The 21,740-nt window shown below is 43.7% G+C and overlaps 1 protein-coding gene across 1 annotated transcript in view; it reads left to right on the top strand.

Moving 5' to 3' along the window:
• Positions 1–7,794: 7,794 nt before the first annotated feature.
• The window catches only part of fbln2 (fibulin 2), a 125,928-nt gene continuing 111,982 nt past the window's right edge, over positions 7,795–21,740 (top strand). Inside the window, exons 1-2 of the mRNA XM_080495668.1 lie at positions 7,795–7,856; positions 14,359–16,185. Of these exons, the coding sequence (XP_080351794.1) occupies positions 14,439–16,185 (1,747 nt within the window). The 5' untranslated portion in view covers positions 7,795–7,856; positions 14,359–14,438. The remainder of the gene's footprint in view (positions 7,857–14,358; positions 16,186–21,740) is intronic.

The following is a 21,740-nucleotide window of genomic DNA, read 5'->3' as shown; positions in this document are numbered from 1 at the left end:
GAATCGTTAGGAACAGTTTAGTCACAACTTGAGGAGTTTGCTTGTGTGAATCAAAGTCATTCAAATTGTACTTTGAAAGCACTTCACAATAACTCCTAGTTCGCTTCGCCAAAGAAAGTTGGGCTGAGAAGGTTACGTTTTCGTCTGCGTATGCATGTGAGCACGCGTGCGTGTATTTTACTTTACTTTATGTGAAAACATTTCCCAAACAAAGTGGATGGGAGAGGCACCTCAAAGAGGAGATCAGCATCTGTTGCCATGGAGATGCTCCCCGCTCAGTGTTTCACACTGGTGTCGCGACCTGTCCTACCCAGTGACCATCCATATGAGCTAAAGGCTATCCCACTAGCAATGCTTACTTGGTTCCACAAACAAATGTGGCGTTGGCGAAGGTCTGCACTCTACCGAGTGCCAGATCTCGTTACCTAAAGTGTTTTACAGCTCAAATGCAATAAAATGTAGCATGCATCCAAAATAACTGAATAAGAAGAATAAAAAACATGTTATCAAAAGCCAAAAAAACCTATATTTGTGTGGGTTACATAAATAATCACACGTTGGTAAATCTGAATGTCGTCAGCATAACAAAGAGACCAGCTCAAATGGTGAAAAACAATATGTATTTCAATTTGTATTTCAAATGGTGAAATACAATTTTTCAGTCCAGGTCCAGAACATTCTCCTAATAAAAAAAATGGTCTCTTCTCCCAGGTCATCATCAAACAGCTGCTGGCTGCTCTCCTTGAACTGGAGCGTCAGAATGTCTTCCATAGAGACATCAAATTATCCTCATCGAGACCGGAGGAGACGTCCCCCGAGTGCAGATCATTGACTTCAGGCTGAGCATCATCACGGGGAGATGGAGGCCATTCTGCAGCTTTGGTGGTGAGTCTTACATGTGACCCGTCACCAGAGCAGAAGTCACTCAGTATGAAGGTGCATCAAGCCGTTCTCCATCTCTTTCTTGTGTTCTCTTCAGGTACGAGGCGTCACATCCCACCAGAGTTTCTAACTTACGGCATGTACGCATCAGATTGTTCCACGGTGTGGCAGCTGGGGGCCCTACTGTATGATACCCTCCACGAATACACCAGGTTCCATACCAAGCTGTTCACAAGCGACCAACAGAGAATCCGCACGGGGCTGTCTAAAGGTAGGAGAGCCGCAGACGCTACTTTTAGCTTTAGTTTAGTTTTTAAAAGCCTCACCACTTAAGTTCATGACTATGTGGATGCATTCATACATGTATCCAAAATCTTTCATTTAGTTTCATGATACTTTAGTTTTTAATTCTCCCAAATTCTTTATTTTTATTATCTTAACATAATTTCCTGGATTCATTTTGGACTCCTTTCCCTCCAGACTGTCGACCTTTCTTGGAGGAGTGTTTGGCCGTGAGCCCGATGGAGAGATCAACGCGAGAGCAGCTTCTTCAGCAAGCGTGGATGATGTAACTCACCATCAACAGAGGATTTCTCCCATTTCTACTGTCCTTTGACACCTTTGACTCCCCGACCTTAAAATCAAATTAAGGTCAGCGATTCACTTCAACTCGATCACCTGGACGTTCCCTCTATAGATCAGCTGCCTCTCAACAGAGATCGTGTGCGTAGACGCATTTGACCTTGTTCCAAAAACCCATGTGTTTCAAGCAGTGCAGGGATGGAGGCTGGTTCATCATGAAAACAGAACGCTCAAACTTGTGCGCAGACCATGAATTTCATTTTATATTACATTTCCGGGTTCACGTCGGTTCGCGTTCCATGACGGAGTCGACCTTTCTCTGACATAAAGTTCCATTTGACAGTTGCTCCAGCTCTTTGAGATACATTTATTTCCCCATGACGGTTCTGTGTGCTGTAGTCTACGTCCTCCAAAGTTCAACAATGATTCTTATCCACTTTACTGATTTTGTGGCAGAGGTTGTTTTGAAATATGACAGGTTTTTAATCGTTGGTGTTTTTAATATTCATGTGCGCTGTGAGTCTAGACCCCTGGTAAAAGAGTTTCTGAGTCTAATTGATTCTTTTAATCTCACTCAGTCGGTCACTGGTCCGACTCATGAAAAAGGTCACACACTGGAACTGGTATTGTCTCACGGGTTGTCTGTTGAAATCATTGAAATATGTGACGCATATATCTGTTTCCCGTGGAGTTCCGTGAGGTGGTCGGATCTGTGAAAGTATCACAGAGCGTCCAGCAGAGGGACCTACGGTAATAGCGGCAAAATTGTTTCCATCTTTCAACAAAGACGTCTTTTTGTGGCCTTAGACAATATGTTATTTGCTCCATTTGGAAGACTTCTCAGACTTTCTCCCTCCACATATTGTATGTTGGTGGCTCCAGTTTTTGCCATTTAATTGTAATACATTTCATCGCTGCTGTAGTCAGAATTTGGAAAAGATATTTCTGAGCTTTATTATTAATACCTGTTGGTACAAGCCACTTTTAGATCTTTTGTAATATTTTGTTGAAATGTTGCTCTTAATGCCTCAAACATTCTTTCCCAGAATATTTGTAATTTAGGACAGGTCCAGAACATACGAGTGTGATTCCCCATCTCCGTGTTACAGTTACTGCGGAAAGTGTCTGGATACTGTGGACTCATCTTTGCCATCAGTTTATGTGTGCGGAAATATCTCATGAGTGTTTTCCATTTAAATTCCCTCCACATATCAGAGTTGGTTACTTTATGGGCTTCAGCACACATTTTTTCCCATTCATCTTCTTGTATATTGGTGTTATATGGAAGTAAAACTGTGCCATCAGATTCTGAATTCGAATTTCTAACTCTGAATTTTTTTACTATTAAAATCAGACTTTGAATTTTAAAAGGTGTCGAAATTCAAGTACCTATCTTTTTTTTGCTTCTGATTTTTTATCAACATCTAAAAATATTCAGCGTGTAAAAATTGTGCAGCCCAGAAATAATATACAGACAGTTAGGCTAGTTGTAGTGACTTTAGTCTGACTCTGGGCCGTCTTCCTTACCATATGAATTCTGAGATAAGCTTATCCAGTTTATCAAGTGTTCACTTCGGGATTTCAATAGGCCACATCTGAATGTTGCCTGAACATCTTGTGTACATTTTCAATTCGGCCCAGCAGTGATAGCGGCAGAGTTGATCATTGTTCAAGGTCTCGGCTAATATTGTAAATTAAACCTTTGTAATTTGCATTGTACAGATTTTCCAGGAGTGGGGGGGATTTGAATACCCAAGTATTTAATGCCTTCTTTCGGCCATTTGAATTCACTTTGGAGCTTGGTTGTTTGTATGATTCTTCCCTTTATGTCCATAGCCACAGTTTGTCTATGTTTACTTTATAGCCTGAGAAATATCCATAGTCAGTTCGCGTTCCATGACGGTTCCAGTAAGTGATGCATTATGATTTACAATATTTGCTGATGACACTAATTAATTTTTTTCTGGACGAAACGTTAAGGAACTGTTGAAAACAATAGAAATAGAACAAGTTAAATATATGGTTTGATTTAGTTGTCATTAAATACAGTAAAACAAAATGTATGTTGTTTGGTGGAATAAGGGCAGATGCTGAGGTAAAACTTTATTTAAATAATGTTGAAATATATTGAAATTGAAATGGTTTATGAAATTACATTTTTAGGAGTAATAACAAATGACAAACTTTGTTGGAAGCCCCACATAGAAAAAATGAAAAATGAAAATTGTCCAAGTCTATTTCTGCTCTTTACAAAACTAGAGACTTTCTCAATAATAAATGTCTACATTTATGCTATTGTCCACTTGTGCTGCCTTATATGATATACTGGGTGGAAATATGGGGAAATACATATAAAACTAACTTAGATCCAATAGTCAAATTGCAGAAAAGAGTGATTAGAACCACAAATACAGCTGGATATCAGGACTCATGTCAGTGCCAATTTTTTTTGCCATTCAAGGTATTTATTCTGGCTACATGAGTATTTGTCTGTGATGCAAAGGCTTTTTATACGGTATTTCTGCATTGTAACATGGTTTCAGTCGCCATAAAAAAGTTATTGAGGGGCGGATTGACTCAGACCAGCACTAGTGAAGGCCTGGGGTGGAAATGCATGGCCGGCCACTGATATATATATATATTTATATATGTGTGACGGGATGAGACGGGAGACCCTGTCTTACCACTGGAGCGGAATTTATTGGAACCAGCTGCTGTGCAAAATTAAATTAAATCAGTACAGTGAAACCTCTGGTTTTTCACATGCACATCTGTAAGAGAAAGAAGGAGCTCCAGCAGAAGTAATTAAAAAAAAAAAAAAAAAAAACGTGCACGTGCTCTACTCCTAGCTCAAATTTAGATCTTCCAACATGTGACATCCCCACTGTACAAAGCGTAAAATACCCCAAAAAGTCAACACAAGGTACCGTAATGTTCGCATAATATCTGTGAGCTTAAAAATACGAGTTTGAACTACTATCAACTGTTTTGAACTATGTTTTAGCTCTCAGAACCGGAGCAACTTTTAGCAGATTACCTCCCCTGATCGGAGTCTGGCGACATTCGAGGACACTCGTGATGATCGAATTTGAACGAATCGTTCAAAATCCGCGAGTCACTTTACTGAATGATGATTCACGAGTTATCACGTTCATTAACTCGTTCACTCAGTCATTCTTGCTACAGCCTCCAGCTACAGAGAGGATAATATATATATCACTGTTCTGCAGCTCGTCTGACTCCATTACTCACTTTAGTCGCCCTGTGAGAAAAGCAGCTGTAATGCTAAAAGAGCTGCTGAAAGTAGCTTGTAGCTGAGCCGCTAACGCTAGCTGCTAAGCACAGCAGCTTCCTGCTCCTTACATCCACATGAGGCTTTCAGCAGCTCGAGTCAGCTTGTAGGTGTAGTACAGCACGAATGACCGACTCACCTCGTTTCCGTCGTTCAGCTCACTTGCCCGAGTCAGCTCGAAACTCGAAAGAGTCATTTACTTAATCGGTCAGTAGGACTTCTGGTGACGTATGGTTCACCTCGTGAGCGGTGAGCGGCGAGTCCTCCGCCCCTCCCTCACCTGAAAATCTGCCGCGGCGCTCAGAAAAGAGTGACCACAGAGAAAAAAAAACACGTTGTTTGTTTCACAAAGCTTGTAGAAATAAATACATGAATAATACATGAATAAATACACAATAAACAATGTTAAAATATGACTGTAGCAGGTATTGTGTTACATTTAATATTGTCCCCCATAATTAGTTCTGCCCTATGAACGTCACATTATTTATTCACACTAGTAAAAAAAGAAAATCAGAATGTTGGTAGGAAAAAAAAAACAACTATAAAATAATATGTATATATTAATATATACTGTATATCTGCCCTTCTGGATGCCAGGTTTAACCATTTATTTTATGTATTGCAACTGAATCAAATGACTCAAATGACTCAGACAACCGATTCACTTGGATGAACGACTCAAAAACCCGTGAGTCCGTTCAAGGAGTCAGGTTTCTCAACACTACTTCCATGAGTGCTGTCAGCGCTAATTGGTGAAATCAGTGAGGTATGACGTCAATGACGTGGCTCTCACTTGACTCTGTTAACGGTGGGAAAAGAACCAGTTCTTTGGCGTTGCTCATTTCAGAACTGGCCTTCAACTAGAACCTGGTTCTTTCTGGTGGAAAAGCCCTAATGATCCTGTGTCTCACATATCAGACCAGCAAGACAAGAACAGCCTTTTCTATTCAAGACCCTGGTTTTGGGGAGTTGCTATGGTGGCCTGGAAGTACAGTGTTGTCGTGTTTTCTCTAGTTTCAAGCTTTTTCTTGATTTTGTAGTGTTTTGCTCTTCCAAGTCACTGCAACTTAGTCACTGATGGTTGAGATGAGAAGGAGAACGAGGAAATAATCTTATGCTTCACCCTCCTCCTTTTTGGATAAGTTAGGCCGTAATTATTATTATTTTTTCCTTTGGTTTGTTAAGTTTATTTGTTATGTTGTGTTTTGAATAATTTCATTTGTTTCTCACTTGTCCAAAATACACTTTTCAAACATCAAATTAAATTAAACAAACAAAATAGTTGAATAAAAAACTTGAATTATATTAGAATAATAACAACAACAACCAAAAAATAATAAAACAGGAATAAGGCTCTGCTTTTGATACGATTAACAGTGACAAACTAAGAAATGTTTTTTTTTACTTTACACTAATAAATTGGAAGTTTGAAATAGTTGGACCAAATTATTGAATTGCTTCAATTGGTAACATCTAAATTAATCAAGTTCTTCGAACTTGAGTTAATGACATTTGCTTGTTTTGTTTTTATTTAGTTTTGTTGTTGTTTTGAACAATTTCATCCATTTCGAAATAAACTTAATAATAACATGAAAAAATAACGAGATTAAATGTAATGCTCACTAGAAAGTACATGTACAATAATAATGAAATGATAAAACAAGATAATAAAATACTATAACTTTCAAATAAACATTTGTTTTGAAATAAACTTTTTTCGATTCAATTAGATGTCACCAATTGCAGCAATTCAATTAAGTTGGTCCAACTACTTCCTACTAAGAAATAACGCCATTACTGTTTCTACTAATTTAGTACAAATCTCTTCTTTTTCTACATACATCCTCCTCATCCTCAGTCCTCAGGGTGGGCCTTCCTCCGCCTGCTCCTCATTATGATGGAACTCCTCTGGAGCGACTCCCCTCCCCTCCCTCCCTCCCTCCCTCCCTCCTCTCCTCCTCTCCTCCCTCCTCCCTCCCTCCCTCCTCTCCTCCCTCCCTCCCTCCCTCCTCTCCTCCCTCCCTCCCTCCTCCTCTCCTCCCTCCCTCCTCTCCTCCCTCCTCCCTCCCTCCCTCCTCTCCTCCCTCCTCTCCTCTCCTCCCTCCTCTCCTCCTCTCCTCCCTCCCTCCCTCCTCTCCTCCCTCCCTCCCTCCCTCCTCTCCTCCTCTCCTCCCTCCCTCCTCTCCTCCTCTCCTCCCTCCTCTCCTCTCCTCCCCTCCTCCTCTCCTCCCTCCCTCCCTCCCTCCTCTCCTCCTCTCCTCCCTCCCTCCCTCCCTCCTCTCCTCCCTCCTCTCCTCCCTCCTCTCCTCCTCTCCTCCCTCCCTCCTCTCCTCCCTCCCTCCCTCCCTCCTCTTCTCCTCTCCTCCCTCCCTCCTCCCTCCCTCCCTCCCCTCCTCTCCTCCCTCCCTCCCTCCTCCCTCCCTCCTCTCCTCCCTCCTCTCCTCCCTCCTCTCCTCTCCTCCCTCCCTCCCTCCCTCCTCTCCTCCCTCCCTCCCTCCCTCCTCCTCTCCTCCTCTCCTCCCTCCCTCCCTCCTCTCCTCCCTCCTCTCCTCTCCTCTCCTCCCTCCCTCCTCTCCTCCCTCCCTCCCTCCTCTCCTCCCTCCTCTCCTCTCCTCCCTCCCTCCTCTCCTCCTCTCCTCCCTCCTCTCCTCCCTCCTCTCCTCTCCTCTCCTCCCTCCCTCCCTCCTCTCCTCCCTCCCTCCTCTCCTCCCTCCCTCCTCCCTCCTCCCTCCCTCCCTCCCTCCTCTCCTCTCCTCCCTCCCTCCCTCCCTCCTCTCCTCCCTCCCTCCCTCCCTCCCTCCCTCCCTCCTCTCCTCCCTCCCTCCCTCCCTCCCTCCCTCCTCTCCTCCCTCCTCTCCTCTCCTCTGCTCCCTCCCTCCCTCCTCCCTCCTCTCCTCCCTCCTCTCCTCCCTCCCTCCTCTCCTCTCCTCCCCTCCTCTCCTCCCTCCCTCCCTGCCTCCCTCCCTCCTCCCTCCTCCCTCCCTCCTCCCTCCTCCCTCCTCCCTCCTCCCTCCCTCCTGATCTCACAGCGCTCCCCGGTCAGACGGGTTGAGAGGAGCGACTGTGGCTGTTCGCACCGGGACGCGCCAGGCAGAAGGTAACTCATCACGGTGTTCCTCTGTTAAACACACACACACATGCACACGCACACGCACGCGCACGCACAAGCACACGTTGCGTGTGCAGCTTTTGTTTTGACGTCGATCTGCTCTAAATCTGCACTTTCCTGCAGCCATTAGAACTTTATTTCTCTCACTGTGAAGTTGTTGGCACCAAGGTGACGGAAGGTGAAATAGTCAAGTCAAAGAAGCAAACTTTTGGAAGTTTCTCTGATTGCATGCAGATGTAGAAGAAGTGGAGTTACTTTTCGCATTGCAATTAGCCTAGTTGTTTATAAGAACTAATCTCCATGCGCGTGCGTGTGTTTGCGCGAGCGTATGAAGGGATGCTTTTTTTGTGTGCAAAAAGAATTAAAGAATCATCTTTGTGTTCATGCGGGCAGACCGGCATGACATGAGGCACTGTTTCTGATCAGCTGTGTGTGTGTGTGTGTGTGTGTGTGTGTGTGTGTGTGTGTGTGTGTGTGTGACGGAGAATCTCACCTGTGGAGTTCTTAACTGGTGGGGTTGTATCAGTTTGAATGAAAGGACGATGGAAACCTGCCCCCCCCCCCCCCCCCCCCCACACACACACACACACACACACACACCCACCACTACTTTCCTCCATAGATGCTGTAGGTACACCAGGATTTTTTTTTTAAATTGCATGATTTGTCTTGTCTTCCTTTTCTTTGCTCTTTGTTACAAATATCTTGGCTGGAATGCTGAAGCATATCAGTACCAGACTGTATGGGAACGTATGGGGAACATAAAAAGTCTTACAAAGCCCTTGAAGGCTTTTTCAGGATCAGAAACAGTTGTTTAGTGTCATGTTTCCAACACGGGGAGCTTTCAGGTATTAGCATAGCAAACTTCAATACAGTATAAATCCTGTGTCACAGAGGCTGAATGGCTGCAAGTGTAGGAAGTTCTACTTTTCTACATATTCTCCATTCATGTGTATGGCGTGTTATTATTGTGGGCTCCGATTCAGCTTGAGTTTTCATTCTGCAATCTGCAGACTTTGATCTCCATGAGGTGCCTCTCCCATCCGCTTTATATGTGACGTTGTTTCGCACTTTTTTGGGATTTATTCAGAAACGGTTTGCTGTTGACATCTCAAAATGTAATCGACTGGTCTTTGCATGATGACAAATCATCCCTGAAGATTTCATGCAATTCGGGTTAAAACAGTGCACCACTGAGCGAATTCACCACTATCTGTGTCTGTATCTGTTCAACCATCTAAATAAACATCTGTATCCGTACTCGGAGTGGGCGGTGCCTAAACCGGAAATGGGCGTGGTTCAATTGAAACTGGGTGGGGTTTAAACCGGTACATTATTTTAAGTTTGAAATTGATATGGATTGATCAGAAGTTGCTTTATTTATTCTTTATTTGAAAACTATTTATAGAACAGCCTCAGAATTGAGATTCTGAGGCTGGGAATTTCACCCAACAACAGAAATTACTGTAACCGCAAAACTTCCGTCACGTTCGTAAGGGTCTGTTTACATGACAGCGGTGCTTTGAATCCCTGCATCCGTAACTTTTTCATAGCGGCTCCCGAGGTGGAACTTTTCTTTCATGCTCACGATTCCCCCGCACAGAGACCGCTGGCACACCTCTGCCGTGGTAAATAGTTCTTCTGTTCATGTACGAGTCAAAAACATGGCGACCTCCCTAGTGTCACGGCGACCTCCCTAGTGTCACGGCGACCTCCCTAGTGTCACGGCGACCTCCCTAGTGTCACGGCGACCTCCATAGTGTCACGGCGACCTCCATAGTGTCACGGCGACCTCCATAGTGTCACGGCGACCTCCATAGTGTCACGGCGACCTCTATAGTGTCACGGCGACCTCCATAGTGTCACGGCGACCTCTATAGTGTCACGGCGACCTCCCTAGTGTCACGGCGACCTCCATAGTGTCACGGCGACCTCTATAGTGTCACGGCGACCTCCCTAGTGTCACGGCGACCTCTATAGTGTCACGGCGACCTCCCTAGTGTCACGGCGACCTCTATAGTGTCACGGCGACCTCCATAGTGTCACGGCGACCTCCCTAGTGTCACGGCGACCTCCATAGTGTCACGGCGACCTCCCTAGTGTCACGGCGACCTCCATAGTGCCACGGCGACCTCCCTAGTGTCACGGCGACCTCCATAGTGTCACGGCGACCTCCATAGTGTCACGGCGACCTCTATAGTGTCACGGCGACCTCCCTAGTGTCACGGCGACCTCCCTAGTGTCACGGCGACCTCCATAGTGTCACGGCGACCTCCCTAGCGTCACGGCGACCTCCCTAGTGTCACGGCGACCTCCATAGTGTCACGGCGACCTCCCTAGTGTCACGGCGACCTCTATAGTGTCACGGCGACCTCCATAGTGTCACGGCGACCTCTATAGTGTCACGGTGACCTCCATAGTGTCACGGCGACCTCCATAGTGTCACGGCGACCTCCCTAGTGTCACGGCGACCTCTATAGTGTCACGGCGACCTCCATAGTGTCACGGCGACCTCCATAGTGTCATGACTCCCGATCTGGATTGTAGTTGTATCGTCCAGGTTGGTAGTTTTATAGTTGAGATTCACCCTAATTGCATCCAGTTCGTCGTTTCTCCATATGGATGTGGGGTTCTCTCCATTGTGTCAACTTTACGAGTCTATCCACAAGACTTTCTTCACTTCTGGGGGGGGTTCGTTTACATGATACCAGTGTGCGGATTCACCGTATCGGCAAAGTTTTTAATCCGGGTCCCAAGGTGGAAAGTTTCTTTCACGGCCGCTCAAGCCTGTTGTAGTGATTGTGAGGCTGTTACGTGTGCAACTCTTCCCCTCCCTTCCCCTCCCTTCCCCTCCCTTCCCCTCCCTTCCCCTTCCAACCCTTGTAAACAAACATGGCGACCCGTAGTGGTGTGACTCAGTATTCTAGTTTGATCGCCTATATCAGTACTCTTATAGTTGAGACTCACCCCTGATAGCATTCAATGCGTCATCAGTCCATGCGGGTGTTGGGTGCTCTCCATTATCTTCATGTTTACAGTGTATTCTTCTCTGCACACATGTCTGTGTGCTTTCATTACAAAATCAAGCAACAGCGCCCTCCCATGGCCCGGCATACGAACTACACCGTTGTCCCTGTGTCTGCTGCTGCAGTGTAAACACACTCCTTTTTTTTTTTAACAGGTTGTGTTGTCACATGAAACGTTGTCGTGTAAACAGGCCTTATTCTGAATAGATGGAAATGTGGGTCATGACTAAATTCCATTAACTCAAGAAATTATACTTTTAATGTGGTTTCATTTTCAAAAGCCAACAACCGCCCCCCCCCCCGTGGTGTAACATGCTAACCACATAGTATTCAGTGTCTGCCTTTACCTTGTAAGTGCAAAACTTTTTCTGAAATTAATGAGGTGTTGTCACTTGGAATAACCTCATGTGGAATAATTGAGTTGATGATGATTTTACTCCTGAAAAGGAACGAGCTAAAACTGAATATAAAAACAATGTTCTCCATTGTTCTTCATAAACGTCATAAATCTGATACCGATTTTGGCGTTGCAACTTCATGAGCTTCGTTATCGTCAGGATAAACACGTTTTGTGGCTCCAAATTAATTTAATTTGATAGGAAGTGGTGAAAAAGTGTCTTTTGGTCTTGATGGCTGCGGCTCTGCGGTCACACTGTCCAACAAGCAGTGACTTTACATCACCAGCTGATCTCACTGCACTTTTAAAACACATCCATTTTAAAATATGTTTTGTTTCCACTCAGGTCTTTTTCCCAGAGTTTTGCTCTATCTGTAAAAGCTTTATATTAAGATTTAAATAAACTCACTGTACTAATGGAAGGTGTACTATAACCATTGAAACTCAGCTCAGATTAGCACTTCTGCAGGTGAAGGTAGTAAACCCTCATGATTTCATCCTGCTGTTGGAGGGGAAATAGCTTGTTTAGTCATTTGGCGTGACGCCTGAGTTCACTGTGAACGTGCCGGAACATGACGAATGGTCCATTCATTAGCCTCCGACATCAAACAGCTAATTACTCCAATGTCTGTGTCGTCTGCTGGAGCTCTGCTTTCTTTTATACTACTAATCCAGACCAAAGCCGCCAGTGATTAGGTCATTTAAGATCTGGACTCTCACTCGTGTCAAATTTTCAATATTTGAAGACATAAAAGTTACAAGTCTTCTTAAAGACTAATGAAAACACTTTTCTGGTTACATAGGTCAGAGACCTGCAATATGTATGACAAAAAGAGACAATTATTTTACTAACTTCCCACTAAATGAACCTGCTGGAGCCACAAAATGTGAATTGGCTGATAGACTTATATAGTTTTGCTCCATTTACAAAACTGTAGTTATTGTTGAGTTACAAACTAGAATTCAGAACTGATGACTTTTTATTAAAGTATTTAACAGTTTTATCAGCTTTTAGCCATTTTAGTGTAGTTATTGGCTAAAATAATACAATACAATACAAATACTGTATTAATCCCACAGGCCAAATCTTGAAATTCAGGATTTTTGCATTTTTACTGTTTTAAAACTTTTTGCTGAATCATTTGATTTAGTTGTTTTAGCTCCTATGTGTATTTCAGAGGGGGGTCATCTGGTGTTCCCCCCTGCAGAGACTGAGGCGATGGAGCACTGTTGCTGCACATGCACATCCCACCCCTGTGATCAATAGCTGCTTCTGCACATGCATGTGCAAACAAACATGGTGGAGTCGTAGTGGTCTGACTTGGCGGTCCGTATTCTAGTTTTATCATCCATGTTGGTAGTTTAATAGTTGAGGCTCACCCCTGATAGCATCCTTTGTCGAGACTTAGCGATTGACCTTCAGGTGAGTCCCTGGCAGCTGAAATCTTTCAAACATCCAGGTTGATGCATCTTCTTCGGATATCGTCGAAAATCAGAGAAACATTCAGGCGCTAAATGTTCAACACACACTGGGAGCATTGCTGGAAAATTGTTGTTGTATAAACATTTAACAGAGATGACTTTATGGTATTAACCTTCTGAGTTGACGTCAACCAAAATCTCCTGTTTTGGGGTGCGCCCCCTTGTGGATGATTCTATTTGGAAAAGAGCCCAAAAATACTCGGCCACTTTCAAACTCAAAAATTTGATTTCCGGGTGATTATTTCTTTAGCCATTTCAGCTTTTTTTTTCTTTTTTTTTTTATCATCTGTGTTTAATCTGTTAATCTGTTTTAGTTGCTTTTGATGTTTCAGCCATTTCAATGGTTCAGGTTGTTTTGGAAGTTTTTTCATTTTAGCTGCTCATTGTTTTTTACTATGTGTTATTTAGTGACGTTAGAATATTATGCATTTTATATTTGAAAACTCAAATGTTCAGGCTCATGAGAAAGAAACATTCAAAATCTGACAAAAATATTTCTTTTAGTAAAAGCTGCAGGGAGTCACTCATTGGGGCTAATGAAGTTCATGGCGCACGATGGACACACGTTCTTGCTGAGATACTTTCAAAGCAGCAACAAAACAAATTAAAGAAGCAATTCATTCCCAGTTTGGTCAGATGTTCAGTTGGGTTCAGTGCTTGTCAGAGAAGGTCCTGGGAGTCCTCTGCCATGCTTGATTTGCATGTATTTAAACTGCCTGCACTCACACAGGAGCCAGATGAATGCACGTTATCGGGCTGCTGCAGAGTTTGACGATGAGCCATCCGGCATGTTGATCCTCAAGCAGGGAGGGGATATGAAACGAGCAGACCAGCACTGTGCCTGAGAAACACTGGTGTTGTTCACGGCTGAGCTGGGATGACAACATGATGAGGAAAGCTTCACTCATTCAGAGCAGCTTTATTGACTTTTGACAGCAGAATTCATGGAAAACCCGTGTCAAATTCAGCTCTTGGCTATTTGTTGTGGAGGTCGTTCCAGGAACAGAGCAGCCTCAGTTGTTTGTGGGTAGGGGGCGGGGGGTGTGTACTTACAGAGACAATCCAAAAGGCTTGAGAAAAATATGCCTCGCATCACTGCTGATGAATCACATATGTCAAGAAGTCTTTTCTCAACCAGAATAATGTGTCATTTTTGGATTATTCTCCAATTCGGAGCAGGAATGGGAAGCAGGAGGATCTGTGCTTTGATGCTTTGTTGTTGGGTCTGTTTTACTTCTAAACACTTCATGTAGCATGAAAAACATTTGTCAAAGTAGTCTGTGTCATTTGGTCTTTATTAATTCAGAGAAGGTACTTTCCATTGAGTGCATTCAGTTTCCAATAAACCTAACAACTAAAGCAATCTGAAGCCTTCATATTCAGCAGCTGGACCTCAGGGTCAATAGCAACACAAGACAAGAAGCTTGTCAGGATCCAGGTTTCATTATGAAATTCTACGTTTTGATTTAAATCACTGTTCCCTAGATGGTGATGAGGATTTTGAGGCTGTAATAGAGTGACTGAGCTTGAGCCAGATGTTGATCTACATGTTTAGAAATAAACTCTAGTGTTTGTTTCTTTGCAGAAGACGCCATCCTCGAAGGAGAAACCTAAGGCCTTGGATGCTACCTATCATTCATTGATTGATTACTTTCACTGGACACCATGTCTCAAGCCTGGGGAGTACTTTCAACTTGTGCTGTGCTTTTCCTCTGCCTGAGATTGTGCGTGTGCCAGCGGGACTGCACTGGCGTGGACTGTCCTCAGCTGGACCACTGTATTGAAGAGGCACTGGAGAGCGGCGCTTGTTGTGCCTCATGCTTGCAAAAGGGCTGCACATGTGAGGGTTACCAGTACTACGACTGCATCAATGCTGGGTTCAAGAATGGCAAAGTGCCCGAGGGCGATTCTTACTTTGTCGACTATGGCAGTACCGAGTGCTTGTGTCCCACTGGAGGGGGACGGATTAGCTGCCACTTCATCAGTTGTCCTGACGTGCCGCCCAACTGTATTGAGATATTAGAGCCGGTGGATGGCTGCATGCAGTGCGAACATATCGGCTGTGTTCAGAATGGGAAGAAGTATGAGGCGGGACACTCTTTCAACATTGACCCTTGCCGAGTCTGTCACTGCCCCAATGAAGGGGGGAAGCTGATGTGCTATCCTGTGCCCAACTGTGATTCCAAGAAAGTTGATGAATCCATGTTAGCTGCACCAAGTGAGGATAATCTAGCCAGCAGGCGGGATACTTTCCCTTACGGGTTTGATCAGCATCCTCACACAGATCAAACCTCCACAGACTATCGCCCGCTAGCTAATGGAAACCTTCCTCTCTTCAAATTGTCACCAATGGATAAGGAAGAGCCGGACTACGACTATGATACTACAGACTTTCCAGAGACCTTTCCTCAATCATTAGTCCTCCCAACTCTGTCCTCTTCCTCCCCCTCCTCCTCGTCTTACCCATTAAACAAGGTTGTGTCTTTGTACCAAGAGTCTATCGAACCCAACAGAACCTTTGAACTCCAGAGTTCCCTCGGACAAGGCAAGCAGGAGCTGAGAGAGCGATACGGAGTTCATGACTATCCTGCAGGCAGTGTGAAAGTGACAGAAGATCCTCGGGGTGTTGAGCAGAGCACTGCCGAGTCACGTACACATGCCGCCACACCTGACCAACGTGCACATGTCTCATTCAGGGACGTAATTACAGAGACTAATACCAAAGTTTCATCACATGCAAAAAAGACATTGAGCAGCAGTGTCATATTTCCATTAATCAAAGAAACAGTGAGTCATAAGAACCCAGAAAATCTGCATGTGAATAGTGAAAGTGCCGTTCCACCTCTGAAAGGCACTGAGACCAAATCACACCTTCACAATTCATCTGATAGTCCAACACCCAAAGGTTCAAGGACTCTGATCAATGTCGGCCATCCAGTAACAAGTACAGATACACAAACTGATCAACAAAAAGCATCAGCTGAGGTACATTTTCCACTATATGCCCTGATAACCACAGAACCGCCCGTCCATTTCCACACACATTTTACTGGTCAAAAAGAAAGTTTAAATGTTTATGAGATTGAGGAGGAGGAGGAAGAAGAAACTGTGACCATTCAGACTTTCTCCAAGCACAACGGAAATGAAACATCTGACAGGATGAAGTTGCCACACAATGAGAGAAGTCATGAAAATGAAACAAGCATGCCTCCCCTGAGGATGTCTGAGTACCAGACGATCCCAGCCGTCCAGTTTAGCTCCACCACTGTCCAGACATCGGCAGGCATCGAACCCGGGGAGAGTCAGCCCAGTGAGGAGCCTGGAGAGAGGCCGGATAACATTCACAGTCCAAGTGGGGAGAAAAAGGTGAAGGAGGAAGCGACAAAGACTGCGCATCACCCTGCTGAGGAAGGTAAGTCAATCGGAGCCGACAACACATCACACTAGACTTACACCAACTTCATTAAAATATTAAGATTAGCTGTTTCTAAGAGTAGCCCTTCTAATCCTCTTCGGGGATTTGGTGTATATTATTATAGAAAGTCCACTGGCTGGTACTATAGCAATAGATGCACCAGATACTGTTTATCTCAATGACGGTAGAGGATGAACTATTATACGTAACTCAGAGGAGTGTATCAAATCACATCTGTCTGTGACTCTCAGAATAAATTACTCCTTCATAAATACTTACAGCCAATATATGTATTGTGTTTTCCCCAGAACCTATTGAATATGAATTTCAAGCAAATGTTTGATAAAAATGCAAGCTGTATAAAGTGAGTTTCCATGTTATAAGTTGTTGGTTTGTCACGTGATACTGATGGTGCCTCCAGTTGTACCTAGGTGTATGACATTATGTCATTGACAGCGTCCCACTCAAACTTCAAACACTGATACAAACTGTAGAAAACAGCCATTAACTGAAGGTTATCATTAATCCTCAGCAGATCACACATTGCCTTCTCCTGTTTATCGTCTCTCCAGTGAGTGTAAGCTGAAGTGAACCAAGGTTGGTTAAAGTACCTGTTTCCATGTTCCTGACAAGCTCGTCTCTGCTTCAGCTTGTTGCAATTTGCTGTATCAAGCTGGCACCTTTCTCACCTCAATTAGTTGTGAAAATGGGTTTCACTGATGCCACTTGAAAATACCAATATGAAGCTTTGGCTACTTACACTGAGTACCAATATAACGGATTTGCGTATTGAGATGTAAAGGCTATGTGTTGCTGTGAATCACTTCAGCACAGCCTCTGCATCAACTCGAGGTCACGTCCAACAGTCCTGCAGTACACATTGCGTCTATCTACGCTCTGCGCTGCATGTAATGTAGACTGTAGACAGAGGAGCTGAGCTCGCTGTTAGTATGTTATCATGTTTAGCATGTAAAGTAGCATCACTGGTGTGTAAGCCTGAAACTCTTTAGCATGTAGCATGTAGTGCGCCTCGAAGTAAAATCCTCCTGATCCACTGAGCAGCTAAACGATTGAGTGACGTCGGGCAAACTGCTGGTGATGACGTTGCTGGTGTTGTATGAACTCTTTCTCCTCTTGATATTTTGGCAGAACATGATTTACAGTCGGTCTTACTTTTATGGTTCTCATTAATATTCAAGTATCTACAAACTGCTGACGTTAGAGACATTGCTGATGGATGACGTCACGTAGTACGCACTGGGTTGTATCGAGTATCTTTTCCCAAGTATGAGTACTCCATGTAGTATCAACCCGATACCTGATGCTGGTATCAGTTCATCCCTTGCAAAAGTGTTCTAGGCAGCTGTTTAGAAATGTTTTGTATTCAGTTTCAGCTTTTCCAAGGAGTATCTTTGACAATATGTAACTGAAAATAAAACAACATGGGAGCGTGCTTGCCAAACATTAATCCAAAGGTTGTGTGAGTTTTATTATCTCCTGGGTCAGTGTCACCTCTCACAATTCAGTCTATTTATTCTGTATGCGCTAGAGTATGTCCTTGTAAGGTGGAATTACCATCTCGTATTTCATCCTTCCCCAAGAAGGGGATTGGATTTGCAGATCACATCCATGTATTTCATTCACATACTGAAGGCAATGAGGAAAGGGGGACATTTTTTTTTAACTCGTACAGTATCTATCAGTGTTATATGATTCGGTAAATCCATGGGAGGTGAGCCTTGTTTAAGACTGTCTTGGGGACAGATGGCCAGCTCATTTTAGTTCAGGGGCCACACACAGCCACATCTGTGTGAAACTATTACGTAAGAGCTTATAACAACCCAAGTATTTGTCTTTGAGATCAAAAAAGGAAAAGTATACCATGAAGTTGTCAGCATTAAATTCTAAATGTTCTCATGAACCTGAAAAGGGGCAAATGTTTCCCATTTGAGGATCTGGTTTTGTGTTTGAATTTTATTACATTGATGAAATACAAAACAAACAAGACTGGATTTTCATTTTCATTTGGCAAGTCGAATGAACGATCTGATCTGAAATCCCTTCTGGTTTGTTTCTTGTCACACTAACATGAGCAATGTAGCTTTTGTCTCTCTGCTTGTGTCTGTGAACCCAATACAGCAGTAAGTCTATTTTGCAGTATTATGTTCAGTATAAAAATTACATAAAGTCTGACCCTTGTTCCAGGGTCTTGGGTTTTTTAATTTTTTTTTGTTTTTAAATTTTATTTTTATTGTGGGGGGGGGGGGGGGGGGGACTGGGAAATTATATCTGTTGTATATTGTTTGTATGTACCATTGTATTCCCAAATGAAAAAAAGATTAATTGAAAAAAAAAAAAAGATGCATAAAGTCTATGAGGAAGCTATCATGGGATATTTGAGTGAAAAATTCGCATCACATTTTCAATTCTAGATGAAAGTATGAAAATGATCAGCTCTTCTAAACCGTCCGTTCAGAACAAAGCCACCTTTCTCTTCCCACTACCCTCTGAATGCTGAGCCGGGGTGTTTTTCATGCGTAAAGCCCACACGGTTCCCCCGACACGATGACAGGAACATAAATAGTGAGCTGGGAGTCTGTCTGGACCTGGAGTTCAATACCCCTCCCATGGTGAACATCCAGCTACCTTAACACCCGTCAACACATCCGTCAGCCGCTCACGAGACTTGGGCCTCCGGAGACACGCCAGCTGGACCTACTCATAAATCCTGGGCCTCCAGACTTCGGCCGATTTTATTTCAGAGGTGTTTCTCGGATGGAGAATGTTTCATCTGAGAGATTTACAAAGTGCTTCACTGAGAGCTATGCTTTGAGCAACTAAAGGGATTATTTTCTTCATCAGAAGCAGATTCCTGAGGCAAATGTGTTTCAGGATGAAGCGAGGAGCTCAGGACAACTATTTATAGGTCACCATGTTTTAAGTAGTTTAGCAGGTCAGTGCATTTCATATGATGTAAACCGAGATACAGAGCTGAGCTGTTTGTCAAGTTTTGTAAAGGGGAGCGTGTGTGTGTGTGTGTGTGTGTGTGTGTGTGTGTGTGTGTGTGTGTGTGTGTGTGTGTGTGTGTGTGTGTGTGTGTGTGTGTGTGTGTGTGTGTGTGTGTGTGTGTGCAGTAGCTCCAGATGGACGAAGATACACTGAGTCTGCTGTGCACAGAAGAAAAGAGTTGTGTTTACACAAGCACACCTGAGCAAGTAATAATATAAATCTTAGAAATAGCAGAAATAATTTACAACCATAAGTGGGAGGGTATCCAGAAAAGCACAGGGCACAAAGAGCATGTTTTTTCTCTACAAAAATACTCCAGTTATTACTTTTTCCTTTTTTATTCTCTTTCTTGAGCTTCAACATATTCAGACATTCAGACATGTGTCTGTAAATTGTATCTCGTCTTCTCTGTCCCCGTTACACTCATGTAATACACAGCCATGTAGCTGGACTTGTTGCGATAATACCCATCCACCCAAAACTTGGCAAATTGTTATTTCCTTTACTACATTTAAAATAGACAGAATGATTACGTTATTGGTTGCTTCATACACTACAAAGTTTCACCGGTTGTTTTATTGGCCTCTTTCATTTCAATTAACGATCTTTAGTGTCCGACTTGGGCAAACTCTTACTTACATGCTTTTAAAGCATGGTTTTACGAGCACGCGTCCATCACAACACATCAACATGACATTTTAAGTCACTTATAAACCTCCAACATTTGTTCTTGACGTTCGAAGGAAACCAGAGTAAAACCTTCATAAATAACATGCGAACGTGTTTTTCCTCATTCTCCATTTGGAGCTAGCTGAGATGCAGTGTGTACAGACAGGGGTGAAAGGGTGAATGAACCACCAACCTTTGGATTAGTTGGTGATCCACTCGACCTGCTGAGCTCCAGTCACCACTAAGAGAGCTCAGAGACAAACCAAAACCGCTTGTTTTACATGTTACATTGAATTCAGGGGCTAAAAGGACATACTTTTTTGCATTTGGGTTTCAAAATGTCTTAAAAACAACCACTGAGGAATCTGTTCTCCTTTGATCTACTGTTTAATCACACACGTTATTTCCAACTGACATGTGGGGCTCGAGAAGAGAATTGATAAGGTTTTTACGATTTCAATTCCATTTTCAATTCGGTTCTTTATCAATTATCGAGGATGATCTAATGTTGCCGTTGCTGCTGGGTTGAGATTCGTTTTGGAGCAGATCAAAAACGTGGCATTCATTCCAAGTTATCGCTGCTGCGTGCAAATATTTCTGCATATTAGTTGTTTTTCCCTTTGATGAAACATCCACTTTGTAAGTGTTGCAAGTTGCCCTGTTGTCATTCTTTGTCCTGAAATGGAACCAAACCTTGGAGCCATTGTGCCACTTTGGCGCCATATTTCCTGCTGGCTTCACTGGTGAATGACATCACCACACATCAACGTGCATGGTGACGTCAGTCACGCCCATTGGAATTGATCAAGTGAATTGTTTGTTAAATTGGCAAACGATTCCAAGGAATTGAACCACTGAGAACCGGTTCTCAACAAGAAACAGTTTTCTATTCCCATCCTTATTTGAGGCTTGATTGTGTTCAATGCAAATGGAGTTTAGATCAGTACTAACTTTCCATTTAAATCAAGCACACTTATTACGAGGTGACATGTTCAGGTGACCTCTGTGTCCACTCTTTGATATTCCGTTGGAATGAGCGAGCAGTTTGCAGGCTGCTGGATACCAGCTGATACCAGATGAACAATAACACATCGCCCATTCCTCTGTCGTGTCTGCAGACGGTTAAGTTATCAGAGTTTGGCAGGGTGCTCCCTCCCTCGAGATAGAGTGCTTCACACACAGATAGACCTGCCGTGGATGACAGACAGGTGGCTGCTGGAAGTCCTCCAGTGTAGAAAGGGGGATGTCTCGCCCGAGACAAGTGATAGTGAGGTTTTATCAGCGATGGCGCGCCGTCTCAGGAGAGCGATGAGAAAAGAGCGCGCCTCAAGATCTTGTTAGCTTCACTCACAAGTGGGCTGACTTGTTTTCATAAAAGTGCTTATTGGTAGATGAAGGTGAACATTTGTGTCTTGTATTGTCTGCATGGATTTCATGAGAGTGTTGTAGCATCCGTTAAGGCCAATTCATACTCTAGAAGAACAAGACCAAAGTTGGGTAGTGCGAAGTCCCGCCGAACGAAATGAAGTCGTTTCCTTCATCCAGCTCCTTCTGGCCAAACACATTTCTCGAAACTCGAGACATGTGCTGCACATGCGTGTTCCAGCTCACTAATCACTATCAGTCATTTTTTAATCATATTTCGCTTGTGACATCGCTACTGCATGAGTCCCGCAGCTTGTTAAAAAGTCAGAGTGGCTAACGGTATGCACCTGAACGCATCACTCGAGTGATGCGTTCAGGTGCTGTCAGCTCCTGCAGTGAAAACCAGACCAACATCGCGGCTCGGACAAAAACTCTCTCTTTTATTACTGAAAAGTGAAAAGGCAGCTTCACAGCCATGTGGCTGCTGTGAGGGGGCGTGGCTTGTGACT

Source organism: Blennius ocellaris (assembly GCF_963422515.1).
Source record: "Blennius ocellaris genome assembly, chromosome: 4".
Classification (NCBI taxonomy): domain Eukaryota; kingdom Metazoa; phylum Chordata; class Actinopteri; order Blenniiformes; family Blenniidae; genus Blennius; species Blennius ocellaris.
This window is presented reverse-complemented; position numbering and strand designations above follow the sequence as displayed.